Source organism: Anomalospiza imberbis, chromosome 8 (genome assembly GCF_031753505.1).
Source record: "Anomalospiza imberbis isolate Cuckoo-Finch-1a 21T00152 chromosome 8, ASM3175350v1, whole genome shotgun sequence".
NCBI lineage: Eukaryota > Metazoa > Chordata > Aves > Passeriformes > Viduidae > Anomalospiza > Anomalospiza imberbis.
In genome coordinates this window covers 15259801-15274188 of record NC_089688.1, presented here as the reverse complement: position 1 = coordinate 15274188, position 14388 = coordinate 15259801, and the positions used below count along the sequence as shown (strand labels likewise).

The following is a 14388-nucleotide window of genomic DNA, read 5'->3' as shown; positions in this document are numbered from 1 at the left end:
TTGAACTGTGTACAGCTACAAAGGTCAATAAATATTTCAGTTAAGACAAATTATTTAATACATTTCTGTTATCTTAAGCAGATTTGCAGTTGTGAAGAATTTGAAATACCAAGAAAATTAAGATTTTTAGAGGCTTTGAAGTTTAATTTGTTGACAAGTTTACTGAAATTTCACTTTCCACACTCCCAGAATTCAAATTTCAAACCCTTGAGCACCACAAAGTAATGAAGACTTCCACATGAGCTTGCAAGCCATCTGTCTTTAGCCCAGAGTTACATTGGTTAGAAATAAAGGCATACTATGAAAACAGTGGGACCATAATGGAAAGAAAAAGCCAGGTTACCTATAGGACTTCAGCTTGAGGCTTACAGAAACTTCTAATTCTTATTTGACTAGAACTGTACAGGGGAATACTACCAAAAATTCTTTTCTTGATCTGAATTTGGCTTTTATGAGTTCAGATCAGACTTTAAAGCACAAAATATGCTTCTACTAGGAATACTTGGGGAAAAATACTATTTGCAGCTTGTAATTTATTGTTAGTCATTAAATACTATTTGAAATCAAACTGAGAGGTGACTGCTTGAGAAAATGTACTTGCTCTTCCTATTTTTAGAAATAGTAATGTTTGCCTCAGGTCCCCTTTTTACTGCCTTGAAGATTTTTTATTTTACAGTACTTTGAAACCAAGCCTCCACATAATAACATGGTATTTTCCATCACAGATTCAAGTGATTGAAGATGACAGAAATAACCGTGGGTCAGAACCATTTGTCACTGGAGTGAGAGGGCAGGTCCCACCTCTTGTTACTACAAATTTCTTGGTCAAGGATCAAGGTAAACTATTTTTCTTTGCCTAAACAAGCAAACAAAACACAAATCCCAAAGAGTCAGTGACAGAACAGTGTCTTTAAAGGAAATGTGTTTTACCAACAGAAGCTTAGTTTCAGGTCCTGTGTTGATTTGATCTCAGTTTAGATTCTCCTGATTGTTTGGTAGCTAGTGACCAATATGCAGGTAAAAAATGTTTTCCAAGGCAGATACCTAGGACCAGCATTAGCAGAGATATTACAAAGCAGCAAATGAAGCCTCTTCTGTAGAGCTTTATAAAAAACTTTTAAGAACTGAAATCTACTAGCAACATCATTAGAATTGGACTAAAAACTGTATTTTTTTTTTAATTAAGAGGGATGTAAATTGGTCTAAGGGCTCTGTAGAGAAAAGATATTTCATCTTTTAATTGCTGACACTTTTTTGAGTTTTAAAGTTCCAGAAAAAAACTTCAGAATCTGATTCTGTAATCAAGTATTTTACTCTTCAGCCCAAATTACAAAACAAAACAGTAGAAATGTTTGAGTAGAGTTTTCTGTCTACGTTATGTTTTAGTCTGCGAATATATGAAACAGAAATGCTTTTTTATAGGTTTAGGTTGACACAGAGTCTAGTTTATTTAAGTCTAGTTTATTTTAAGGTCTTTTATTACATATAGTTAATCATAAAGAGGTATTTTATTTGGAATTCAAGTTTTTCATAGATTAAAACTGAATATTTAGCCAAGCTCATAGTGTCTGTGGCTTAATGGCACAGCTTAAGATATCTTTGTGTCTATTCTTGAATATAAACTTAATTTGTACTGAAATTTGTGGGACTTTTTTATGTGTTCCCCAGGTAATGCAAGCCCCCGCTACATCAGGTGCACATCTTACAATATTCCCTGCACGTCTGACATGGCCAAACAATCCCAAGTTCCCCTGGCTGCCGTCATAAAGCCGCTGGCTGCTCTGCCACCGGAGGAGGTGAGAGCTGTGCGTAGGGTTACGTGTGCCGTGTGCGTGCTCGGCAGGAGAATGTTCTCAGGTGCCAACATTTAACACATATGGTTAGAAGGCATATTGAGGTGATGAAGACCAGGTAAACTTTGATTCTCCAGCAGGTGTGCGATAGATATCTGTAAAGCAGAAGAATGTTGTGTTCAAAGCATTTAGTATTTTGACTGCCATGATAATTTCAGCTTTTTTGCAGTGGCTGTCAAGCACTGTGACTAAGTGACCAAAATACTAGGATGGTCACAGAGGCTTACACTTCCTGCTGATCTCAGTTTATTTCCTAGTCTGAAGTATTTAAATGGTTGCTAATCATAGGTATTAAGTCTTTTCTAGAATGCCAGGTTGTGAAATTGGATGAGAATGTGTGGAACAGCACTGGTTTGGCTGTCTAATATGCACGTGTATGCACAGCACTGGGTGGGATGACAGCACAACACTGAGTACTGGGCACTGCTGAGCTGCACTTGTATTTCTGCCCTTTCTCTCTCAGCGCTTGTTGCCTTCTTGGTGTAATGTGTTGCTGTTGAGCCTTTTACCCACTCATGTTTGGTTGCTGAGAACATGAAAGCTCAGAGACTTTTTCAGAATTTGACATTTTTTTGAGTAGTCTAAATACTCTGGCTATTGTGTAGTGTTAACCTGCTTGGAGCAGTGGCACAAAGAGAAACAGGCTTGTTAAATTTGAATACATAGGTCTGCAGTGTTCTGTGCCCTGTTAAACCTAAGTGTAGCATCTGCTGAGGAAAGCAATTTCCTCTGGTCTTTTAAGGGTGTTTTTCTCCTGTTGCGTTTCATTAGTGTCCCTAAACTATGGTTTGAATTTTAAAAATTGGTTTATGATAAAACTGATCTGTGCCTGAAGTTTAAAAGGACCACAATAGGAGAATAAGGTCTTACTTGAGAAACTTGGAGGCTTGTAGAGTTACACATTTTTAGAGAAACTTTACAAATAATAGTTGTTTGGTCTCCTGATGTGTTTATACTTTGAACAAACACTTGTGGTGTCCAGAAAAAAAAATGGCTAGCATTGGAAAATTGTCCTGGAGACCAGTCAGCTTCTAGTATCTGGAAGTTCTTTATGGCAAGGGCAAACTCACTGTGGAGGGGCCCTTCCAACAGGTGAAGACTCAGCTGTTCAGAGCAACTAGACTGTAAATAGAGCTAAAGCGTTAAGTACAAGGAAGGTAAATGTTTCATGAAAATGCTATCTTATGAAACAGAAGCATTCAGATAAATTTAGTAAATATAAAAAGTCAGCCAAATCCAGGACCTTTGCCCAATGTTATGCGCTGTTGAGAAAACCAAGCTTAAGGCTTTGGCAAGAAGTATCTCGGTCTTCTGGGAGTAAGTGGTTAATGGCAAGTTATGTATTGTGCTGCCTGTTTCCAGCACCTGGGTAGTTTGTTTACATGTTACAGAGGGAGAAGTTGAGGAAAAGAAAATTATGTTAATTGTCTTGAAGTACAGTACCAACATTGTCTGCCAATCAGAAAACTTGAAAATTTGTTTCCTCTGAGGTTGTCAGCCTGGGCTATAGGAAATGAGAAATGCTGGCTGCAAAACCATTGTACTGCCATTAAATGATTAGTAGGTTTGAATAAAAAGACACACATCTGTGGCATGAAGATGAAAGTGACTGGAGCATTTCCTCATCTTATATGAATATATTGTCTCTTAAATATAATCATAGATTTAGGGTAACTGAGAGAATTAAGACCAGACACCTTTACTGGCAAAAAAATTTAAAAGCAAGTAGTTAAATTTTTGAGCTAAGTTCTTAGCTTAGTGTGCAAACATAGGTGCTTTTTACTATGAATGCAGCTTATAACTTGCATGAGTTCTGTCTCAATCATTTTCAAGTGCTTCCCACTCGTTCTGATGCTGAGAAGCTCAGCATCAGAAGTTCCCAAGCATCTTACTCTGGTTTGGATGCAAAAAGAACATTATAAGTAATAGTTCAAAAATGGTGTCACTATATAACAGTTTTGGGGACTTGCTGTACAGTGGGGTCAAGTCACTAAGAGCTTGTGGTTATAATGCATTTCATGATGGAGTTGAAAATAAGTCTTACCAGGTGGAATTTTTTGAGGTAGATATTCTATATTCTGGAATATATGGAATGCAATGACTGGCTTTGCTTTTGTCAAAAAGCTTGCTTTTTACAAGGGGAAGAGATAAAAGGTGAAGAGTCACTTTCAGTCTTTTGTGTTCACTTGGGATACATCTGGTGGTGCTATGTGGTAATGTTTTTCAAGCAAGCTCCTGGCTAGGTGGGATAGCCCATTAATGACTCTAGCCCTCAAAATACTGCTGTGCTAGAGCTTGAATTGAAAAGCACTTAAATACTTGTTCAGGCTTCCCACATCCCTGCACTCTCTCCCACAGCTGCCAAATGCTAAATCCTATGCAGTGTACAGGGAGGTAGAAATGACCGCACAATACAAAGCTTAAAACTTTCTCATTAGACCCTTTCTTTTCATGTTTTTTTCTCTTGCTTCCACAGACCCTTCCTTATTTGGTAGACCACGGAGAATCCGGTCCTGTCCGATGTAATAGGTGCAAAGCTTACATGTGCCCTTTTATGCAATTCATTGAAGGTGGAAGGAGGTTCCAGTGTTGCTTCTGCAGCTGTGTCACTGAGGGTAAGGTTTCTTCTGGAAATCCCTCTCTGGGCTCTAATGTCTTTGAACAAGATGCAGGCAAATAAGTCTTTATCATGTTATGATCATTTATGATGAATACTGTGATTTAGTGTGTGTCTAGTCTTGTAAAAAATTATTGGAAGGCATGTTCAGTGTTCAATTCTGAAATTGTGTTCAAAAAGGTGCTTATGCATTGTAGTATTGTAGAAGATTTTTATATGACATATTTGTAGCATAATGCCTGGTGGTTTAAAAGTCTATTGTATTTTCTTTTGGTATTTCAAAAGTACAGGGTTTTTTAACAGACTGAGATATAGATCTAGTCAGTAGCATGTGTTAGGATTTTTTTTCTTACAAAGCCTTTTTTTTGTCTCACTAACAGTCCTTAGAGATGAGATTGTAGTTAAATCTGCTACAGCTGAATAAGAGTGTTCAGTACAGGCCAGTTAATATTAGTTGCTCTTCTAAATTAGTACAAAACATGTTTCCTTTTAAGCAGAAGTCACAATGAGCTGCTCATAACATGACGTGTAGGTTTGTTTTGAAGGCACAGTGGAAAGTAAGGTACAGCAAACCTTAAGATGATGTTTTCAGTGTTCCATTTGGTAGCACTGTTGGCTTTTAATGGACTGTTCTTACCACCTCAGTTATGCTGTACAACTGTTTGTACTAACCAAAATGGGGATTACAAATGGCCAACATTAAAAAACAATTTTGTCTGGTGATTTTCTGCCTGCATGCACTCCCTGTCCTGCTCACTCAGCAGCTGTATGAAGGGCTGTACCTGTAACAACTGAGCAGAGGCAGAAAAGGGAGGGATGCTGAGAGACTGCTGATGAAAGCAATACTGTGAAAACACAATGTAGTTTTACCTAAAACTTAGTAACAGTTTTTGTTCTCTCTGCAAATACCATCAGGCATTTAGCTTGTATGGGATATGTACTTGGAGAAAAGAGTGATAAAAGCTTATATATAATCTTAATGATATCACTTTGTTTTCTTTTGAACTTTTGAAACTTGGAATGCTTAGAATAGTTTAAATATGGTGAATAATGTCATTCCAGGTAATCTCTTTTTAATCTGGGGCTGTATAGATAGCTGTAGCCAGAATAAATTTTGTCACCTGAGCAGTTCTGCTGGAGGGAGTGTCTGTCATGGTAGTTCTTGGGGCACAAGGGAAGTACTTTGTTTCTGCAGCTGACTTTTGTAGGCAAAAATTTAGCTTCACTCCCAGTTTATTTTCTGATACCTTGTGCTAACACAAAAGTAGTGGATTCTGGGCATGTGGTTGCACTTCTGTTCCTCCTCCTTAATCCACTGTAAGTACTCTGTCTATTCTGATAAAAACATTATGGGAGTCTCTGGAGGCTTCACTCTGTGCAGCACAGGAAGGGAAGGAAAAACTAACTTATATAGCAAAATAAGAAGCTCAGTATTTTAGTAAGCCTGACTTGAGTCAGTAATGCTGTAGCCTGTAGTTTGCCTCAAACTCTCTTTTAAGTAATTTGTTACTACTTACATGGGATGGTTGTATTTTCCTTTGGGCTAGATCCTTCAGAATAATCCTTAAAGTGTATTGTAGTGATGTTTCTGATATGAAATGGAAAGGAGATTCAAGAAATGTATAACAGGAACTATACTGTGTGCTGTCTGGTGCATGAGACAAACTGGAATAAGTTTGTATTGTTTTGTTTTAATGATATTCTTAAATTGCATTAATATTTTTAGTACTGTGCTAGCCCAAAGTGCTAGTTTACTTTTCTGTAGTTTTGTTTGAAACAGCTGTTGTCATGTTGGCTCTCTAGTTACAGTGTTTATTATGGGCATACCACTGAGCTTAATGATTTTTCCTTTCCCAGTTCCACCTCACTACTTCCAACATTTGGACCATACTGGAAAGCGAGTAGATTTCTATGACCGACCTGAGTTATCACTGGGGTCATATGAGTTTTTAGCAACAGTTGACTATTGCAAGGTACAGTAGTATGTTTTTATTGCTGTATTTATTTTGCTTTTAAGTAAAAAGACTATTTTCTTGGAAGTAAGAAAGGCATGAATTGTCTGGGGCTGATTTCTAGCTGTCAGAGATAATTAACAGCGTTAATCCAGCCCACTTTATTGTGTAAAATAACATGCTTGTTTGCTTACTTACAAAACCAGTGGAGGTCCTGATCACACATAACATAATATAATTTATTAGCTGTCTCTGTATTTTTTTTTCTGGAGCTATATAAGCAGCTATAGCTGCACTTACCTTAGGAAGGGATTCTTGTGCAGTAGTCCTTGGCAGAAAAGGGAATTGTAGGAGGGGTTCAATGCAAGTACAATAGTAACTATGCAATGTGCCCCCTGTTCTCCAAGGCAGACCTCACCTATTGAACTTCAATTTCAAATACAGCCATAGTGACTAGAAGCACAAGAATAGTGAGGAAATGTCTATTTCATTACTGGTTTGCTTTTAAATGAAAGATTCAAATAATAATTAACTTCTAAGGAATAGGGAAAATACGTGCAATGTATTTATCAAAGCAACTTATATCTCTGCTGAAATATTGTGCTGAGAAAGTAGATGCCTAAATGTTGCAAGTTGATACTGGTTGCCTTCTAATGCCTCTGCTTTACTTTGAGTTAAGCAAAAGTCCAATTATTTTCTAACAGCACAAGAAGAATTATGAATCAAACAAGATGTGATCTTCATAGCTTTTTTGAAAGTTCCTACGTTTTGCTTTTGTTCTGAGTGCTTGTTCTAGGATGACCTATAAACTTCAGAAAACTATTGACTAAAAGAAGGTTTTCATTGCCAAAGAAAGCCTGATTTTTAAGAAGGAAAAGCTTGTAATCCTTGGAGAGGAAAATCTTTTACTTTACATTGATGGAATCACCTATGACAAGTCTGGTGAGGGTCCAAAGTCTTGAGAACTGGCAGAAATCTTTCCTATCCACTTTTCCAATCTAGCTTAGTCATGTAAATGGATTATTTAGTTATAACTGTTCTTCTCTGATCAATGCTAAAGTCAGTCTAGGGCATTTAATACCAGTCCATTTCAAACATAGTATGGTACCATGTCTGTTAGTTGGAAAAGGATAGGAGAGAGAGCTTAAGAAACAACTGCTGCTCACGGTTACAGAGGTACGTGAGAGCAGCAAAGTTTTGACTGGCATTGATTTGTCTGTGTTACGGAGCTGTTCTGTGAGCTGCATTACATGGCAATAGTGTGATTTATTCCGTCTCTTTCACAGAATAACAAGTTTCCGAGTCCACCTGCTTTCATTTTTATGATTGATGTGTCTTACAATGCTGTGAAGAGTGGCTTAGTGAGGCTAATATGTGAAGAATTAAAGTTACTCCTAGATTATCTGCCTAGGTAGGTATATTGTGAACTACTGTAGTCAGTGCAAACAGGGGATGCTGTTACTTTTTCTCTTTAAAAATGCTAGAAGTTTAAAAATTACTTGATTATCCTGTCAAACTTTTCTTCAGAAAAAGGCCAAGCAGAACATCTTTCTTGATACCCTTCTAGGTGAAAATAAATTCTACTTCCTTTCATTTTTCCCTTAATGTGTTGGTTATATGTAATGGTTTATCCCTCTTCTTGGATGTGAAGGCAAGTATATCTCTTACAGGGAAGGGAACATGGAGGAATCAGCCATTCGAGTAGGCTTTGTCACCTACAACAAAGTTCTACACTTCTATAATGTGAAGAGCTCACTGGCACAGCCGCAAATGATGGTGGTCTCAGATGTGGCAGATATGTTTGTGCCACTCCTTGATGGTTTTCTAGTGAATGTGAATGAGTCCAGGACAGTTATTGCCAGGTAATAAAAATTGATTTACAATATGTGTAGTAAAATACTTGTTTGGTAGATTCAAATGTTATGTGCTTAATTGTCATGTCAAGTAACTTACTGTACTCTTTGAGCTTAAGCTGGCACAGTAGGATGGGGAAATTGAAGGGCTAAGGGATTATTTGGCTCATAGTCCAGCTTGGCAGAAAGTGTATATAAGGGGGAATTAGTGCAGAAGGGCATTTCTGGGGAGAAAAAAAAGGGAAAACAAACAAACAAAATCAAAAAAAAAAAAAAAAAAACCCCACCTGAAATAAAGCCACAGCAAAACGCAACTAGGATGATGCAGAGTGAAAGCTTTAAGAATACTGAATCACTGTCTTAGTGATTCAGTCAACTGCTTAAATAACTGCAGACTGAGACAACAAGGGTGTCCAGTTTTGGTTCTGTAGAGAAAACAGAGTAAGTGGGATAGAGAAGATAAAATCTGAAAGGAAAGAAATAAGTTAGCAAAGTTTTGGCAAACTGTTTACTGTGGTACTTGAACTGTAGTTAATCTATGGTGTATAGCTAAATACATTTTGGGAAATAGACCTGGAATTGCATGTTTTTAGAGAAAATTTCTAGCCTGCTTTTTAATGTATTAAACAGGCATACATACAAAACTGTGGGTTAAGCCTGTTAATCTTTGAGTAGTACACAAAATGCTTGGCAAACAGAGGCCAAATGTCACTAGCATTTCCTAAGAATTTACTTACCTATGTATATTGGAATACATTAAAAGATAAGAAACACAGAAGATCTGTGGAATAGGCACCACTTGAGGCTATACAGAAGGCACTGAGGATATAGATGAGAGAAACCAATGGAGAACAGTACAGCATTTTTTTCACAGACGAGATGCCAAATACTGTAAAAGTTATGCAAATTTACAGACATATTAGGGACTTCTGTTTAAACCACCTTAATCCTGTTAATCATCAACTACAACTGTGTGGCTTTTCTTATTAAATGGGGTCTTGAATTGCTCTTTTTTTTTTTCATGTTCTTTGTTAGTTTGCTGGATCAGATTCCAGAAATGTTTGCAGACACAAGAGAAACAGAGACTGTTTTTGCACCTGTGATTCAAGCAGGGCTCGAGGCACTGAAGGTTAGTAAATGCATTTTTATGACAAATTGTTTTCAGCCAAGTACTCTGAAGTTCATATTCTGGTAACAATACACTAATAAGACAATTCTAAAGATTTTGTAAGCTCCTTTTAGTAGATGCACTACATGTAGGGAGTACTTGCCTCATTCTTGAAGTGCATGAACTTTCTGTTTTGTGCAGCTATCCGTATGTTCGTTACCCAATGCTTTTTTAAATATTTTTTTTCAAAGTGCAAGAACATGGCTTACTCTCAGTTGTCTGTCTGGGTTTTGCTTTAAACAGTTTACAGAACCTACAGGGAAAAAAAGACCATCCAGCATTAAAAAACAGGTGCTGAAGTCTGTTAAGTCTCATGGAGGTGTTCTGTAGTTTGGTGTCTTTTTAATCCTGTACTCTGGTAGAATCTTAAATAAAAGGAGAGAAGTTTGAAGTTGCCTGCAACAACTTCAAGTTGTTGGAGTTGCCTTCAACAATCTGTTGAAGCTGCCTGCAACAATGTGCTAACCAAGTAAACTTTTCCTAAAGTTCTTCCATTCTAGTACTTCATCCAGACATAATTACATGCATGGTTTAACTCTGCTTAGTATCTACTGATCAAATTGATTTTGAAGCCTGTATGACTTAGCCCCAAACTGTTGACAAAGCTCTTATTTGTCTGTCACATCAGTCAGTTAATCATTTTAGTTAGAAAAGAATTTTACTATAAGCCCAACCTTTTTTAACCCAGTACTGCCAAGTCTTCCACTAAACCATGTTCCTAAGTGACACTTCTACACATCTTTTAAATACCTCCGGGGATGGTAACTCCACCATTTCCCTGGGCAGCCTGTTCCAGTGTTTGACAACCATTTCCATGAAGAGGTTTTTCCCAATATCTAATCTAAAACTCCACTGCTGCAACTTGAAGCCATTTCCTCTTGTCCTATGTCATATTACATGGGAGAAGAGGCTGACTCCCACCTGACTACAGCCTCCTTTGAGGTAGTTGTAGAGGGCAAGATTTCCCCTGAGCCTCCCTTTTCTCCTTCTCAGGCTGGACAACCTGAGTTCTCTCACTCACTCTTCAAGCAAGAATTGTGCTCCAGACCCTTAACCAGCTCCATAGCCCTTCTCTGAACATGCTACGGCATCTCAGTGTCCTTGTAGTGAAGAGCCCAAAATGTCAAGGTGTAGCCTCACCAGTGCTGAGTACAGGGGGAATGATCCTTAAAAGTCTCTCTTAAAACTCAGTTTTTGTTAAAATTGTTCAATCAAGAAATAGTAAAAATTGCTAATTGACTTTTTACATACTGTATGTGTCAGAGAAAAAAAACCTATTAAACATTAGCTAATGTTGCCATAGGGTGTTGATTTAAAATTCCTGATCTGTCGAAGCTCAGATTACAAAGTTCTTTGCCATTTCTGTGACTTTTTTTCCAGAAATTCAGTAACTGTAAATCAGGGAAGAAGACAATGCAATACATTTGCACAACACCTTTTGTATCTGGGTCCTGCTTACTGTTCTGTATCCTTGGAGAAAGTCCTTTTCTCCCTGCTATGGAATTAGCACAAATCCAGTAAAGCTCAAACTTGCTCTTCTGTAACTGACCAGTAATTTGTGCTTCTTCCGTTGGACACTAGTCACATAACCAAGTGACAGTGAGCCTGTGTGTCTGGTAGAATGACCCTGACATTAAAAGAGTGATGAGGTTGCTTGAATGTTTGTTTTTGAATCACAGCTTCCCTTACAGTTTCTGTAAATGTTTCTAACCTCTGTTATTGCATTCACTTTCCTGCAGGCAGCTGAGTGTGCTGGCAAGCTCTTCATTTTCCACACCTCTCTGCCCATCGCAGAGGCTCCAGGAAAGTTAAAGAACAGGGATGATAGGAAACTCATCAACACAGATAAGGAGAAGGTAATAATGGTTTGCATAATCCTTACATAAGGGTATATTATGCTTTTTATGAAATAAAATAACTGAAACAGCATTTTAAAAATTACAAGGATAGCACATACTATAACTGTCCCAGCTAATATCTTTTAACATTCCACTTTTATCTTCTGTTCCCAAGCAGGGATATGGAGACTTGACATCATAAGAACAGCTCTAGACTGAGAACAAGAAGAGTTAGCTCTAGATTATTACACAGGATAAAATACCAAATCTGGGTTAAAGTAAATGTGCTGAATTTACAATTAAAGCAAAATGTGTAGTAATTTTCATAATAATTAACAGTTCTTCAAAGGTAGAGTCAGGGAGAACTTAAATGATTCTATTTGAACAAAGACTTGAAGAAAGATTTCCTGAAGAAAGACTTAGTATAAGAGTATTGATTGGGACTATAAACTGGATCTCACTTTGCTTTTCCTGGACGAATTTCTGATGTCATCTCCGATTTCCTTTTTTAGACTTTGTTTCAACCACAGACGAGCTTTTACAACAACTTGGCCAAGGACTGTGTGGCCCAGGGCTGCTGTGTGGATCTATTCCTGTTTCCAAACCAGTATTTGGATGTGGCCACGCTGGGTGTGGTACCTTACCAGACAGGAGGCTCCATTTATAAGTATGCTTATTTCCAGGTAGGAGTGACATTGACTCAGCCTGCTGTCTGATCCAAGTAAGAATGACTGTTTAGCTGAGAGTTCTTTTTTTCATAGTGGAAACCATAGTGAAGAAATACTACTTTGGAAGTAAATGGCTACTCAAATTTCAAGATAATCAGAAAAATTATTTGATAGCTTTGTGTCTTCATACAAACATCTGTTAATAACAAAACCCAACAGGAAGAGGTAGGCTGTTACCTCTTAGCACAATATTTTATTAGCAGGCCACTGAGCCTGATATCACGGCTGACTTTTAAAGTAAGACCACAGGAGTTCGTATCTTGTTTTAAATTACTTTATGGTTTATGAAGCCAGTCTGATTTATGAAAATGTGAAACTTCAATTACTGCTTGCCTTCTAGCTGGAGACAGACCAGTACAGATTCCTGAATGACTTGAGAAGGGATGTCCAGAAAGAAGTGGGATTTGATGCTGTAATGAGAGTGCGCACAAGCACAGGTGGGTGTTAGCATGGAGGAATCTTAATAAATTGACCACTTCAAGCATGTCTCATGGGAAGAAAGAAATCTTCCCGTAATTTAAATCACATGGTGACTACGCTATCCCAAAAGCTCTGCTAAAGTTTTGGAATTCTAAGACTTTTGTTGAGACTGCAAAGATCCCTGATGAAATCTGTCAGGATAACTTGGTGTCAGGGTCAAAAGGCTGGCTGTCTTCATATTCTGTTGAAAACAGTGGTTCATGTTGGGTTTTTCCCTCTTTAGGTATTAGAGCAACAGACTTTTTTGGAGCTTTCTATATGAGCAACACAACTGATGTAGAGATGGCAGGTCTGGACTGTGATAAAACAATCACAGTGGAATTCAAGCATGATGATAAATTGAGTGAAGATAGTGGTGCACTGCTTCAGGTGAGGGGGAAGGCTTTGTAGAAGAAGTGAGTTGGTAATTGAACTGAATTATTTGACACTTCTTCAAGGAATTGTTTGTTCTTTCTTTCTGCATCTTACCATACCCTTCCAGCATACTTCTTCTGAGGGTGACCTAGACTACTTCAAACTACAGTCCTGTTTTCTAAGACCAGGTCCCTTAATACAGCTGCTAAAATTGCTGCTTGTTACCTTTCACTGACCATGATTCTTAGCATGTACTTTTAGCTTATTGTCCAAGTCTTTTACATAGTTACCTTATTTGTTTTTGCATCTGAGTCCTACCTTTTAATAAAGTATATTCTAACCCTGCCCTTCTTATTGTAGCAGGACCTCATTTCTCTGTCTCCTGGCATTTTTGTCTCCTGCAGTGTGCTCTGCTGTATACAAGTTGTGCAGGACAGCGACGACTCCGCATTCACAATCTCTCCTTAAACTGCTGCACGCAGCTTGCTGACCTCTATCGGAACTGTGAGACTGACACCCTCATCAACTACTTGGCTAAGTATGGTAAGGGTACATATGGAAACAAGAATTGCAGCCTTTAACTACTAAAATGCCTGTTTTGTCACCCAGTTACACCTGTTTATTCTTCCTGCTTCAAATGTCAGGTGGCAGTTCTGATACTTCAGTCAGTTATAGGAAAGAGCATAAAGCTGTGATGATTGTATTGCTGCTTAGGACAAGAGGTACATATGGAGGGTGTAGGCTTATTCTTCATACAAATTCTTTTCTAAATGTTTTTAATAACAGTTTGTATTGCCAGCTGTCTGAATTCATCTTTGTATTTGTTTTTGGGCTGTTCTAGTTCATTCCTTAACTACTGAAGAATTTTGCTTTCACAATAGGAAATGGTGGCCTTTGTTCATAGATATGAGTTAAATGTCATACACTTATGCGCTGTACCGTCTTTACCCTTTCTAGCTTGCAGTAAAAGCCTAGAAATACAACAGAGATTGAGTTGTGTATGTTTATTGCCATTAAAATGAAGGAAACAGTCAATTTTCAGACCATTAATGGAAGATGGCCAGTCTATAAAAGGAGTTTTTATAGAACCCCATACTTTCAATTATGATAAGTATATTTTAAGTACGTAGGAGATAGAGAGTTCGAGATTATGTAATAAAAGGGTGTAAGTAAGCTTCTTCATGTTTTCAATATGAATATATCATCATTTTCCTACAAATTTGAAGTGGAAAGAATAAAGGCTTCCATAAACAATAGTTGTTTAGATTTCCTTTGTGGAAGTACTGTTGGGGTTTTGCTGTTCTTGAGCAATGAACTTGACAGCAGTCCATCTCTTCCTCTCTCTGGACAGCATATCGTGGAGTCCTGAGTAGTCCAGTGAAGACTGTACGAGATGCACTGATCAACCAGTGTGCCCAGATCCTAGCCTGCTATCGAAAGAACTGTGCTAGTCCCTCTTCTGCTGGCCAGGTAAACTCCACTGCTTTCACTGGAATCCCAGGCTTGGAAATTAAAAAGTGATGACAGCTTCTTCTTACTTAGCCT

At 37.9% G+C, this 14388-nt stretch overlaps 1 protein-coding gene across 6 annotated transcripts in view; it reads left to right on the top strand.

Annotated features, from left to right (window-relative positions):
* SEC24C (SEC24 homolog C, COPII coat complex component) overlaps positions 1-14388 on the top strand; it is a 332064-nt gene that overhangs the window by 313304 nt on the left and 4372 nt on the right. For all 6 annotated transcript variants that reach the window (XM_068198485.1, XM_068198487.1, XM_068198489.1 and 3 more), the window contains 13 exons: positions 726-837; positions 1669-1796; positions 4330-4468; positions 6328-6443; positions 7709-7833; positions 8093-8284; positions 9311-9404; positions 11183-11299; positions 11794-11964; positions 12350-12446; positions 12713-12858; positions 13248-13386; positions 14195-14313. In XM_068198485.1, coding sequence (XP_068054586.1) covers positions 726-837; positions 1669-1796; positions 4330-4468; positions 6328-6443; positions 7709-7833; positions 8093-8284; positions 9311-9404; positions 11183-11299; positions 11794-11964; positions 12350-12446; positions 12713-12858; positions 13248-13386; positions 14195-14313 — 1695 coding nt within the window. The remainder of the gene's footprint in view (positions 1-725; positions 838-1668; positions 1797-4329; positions 4469-6327; positions 6444-7708; positions 7834-8092; positions 8285-9310; positions 9405-11182; positions 11300-11793; positions 11965-12349; positions 12447-12712; positions 12859-13247; positions 13387-14194; positions 14314-14388) is intronic.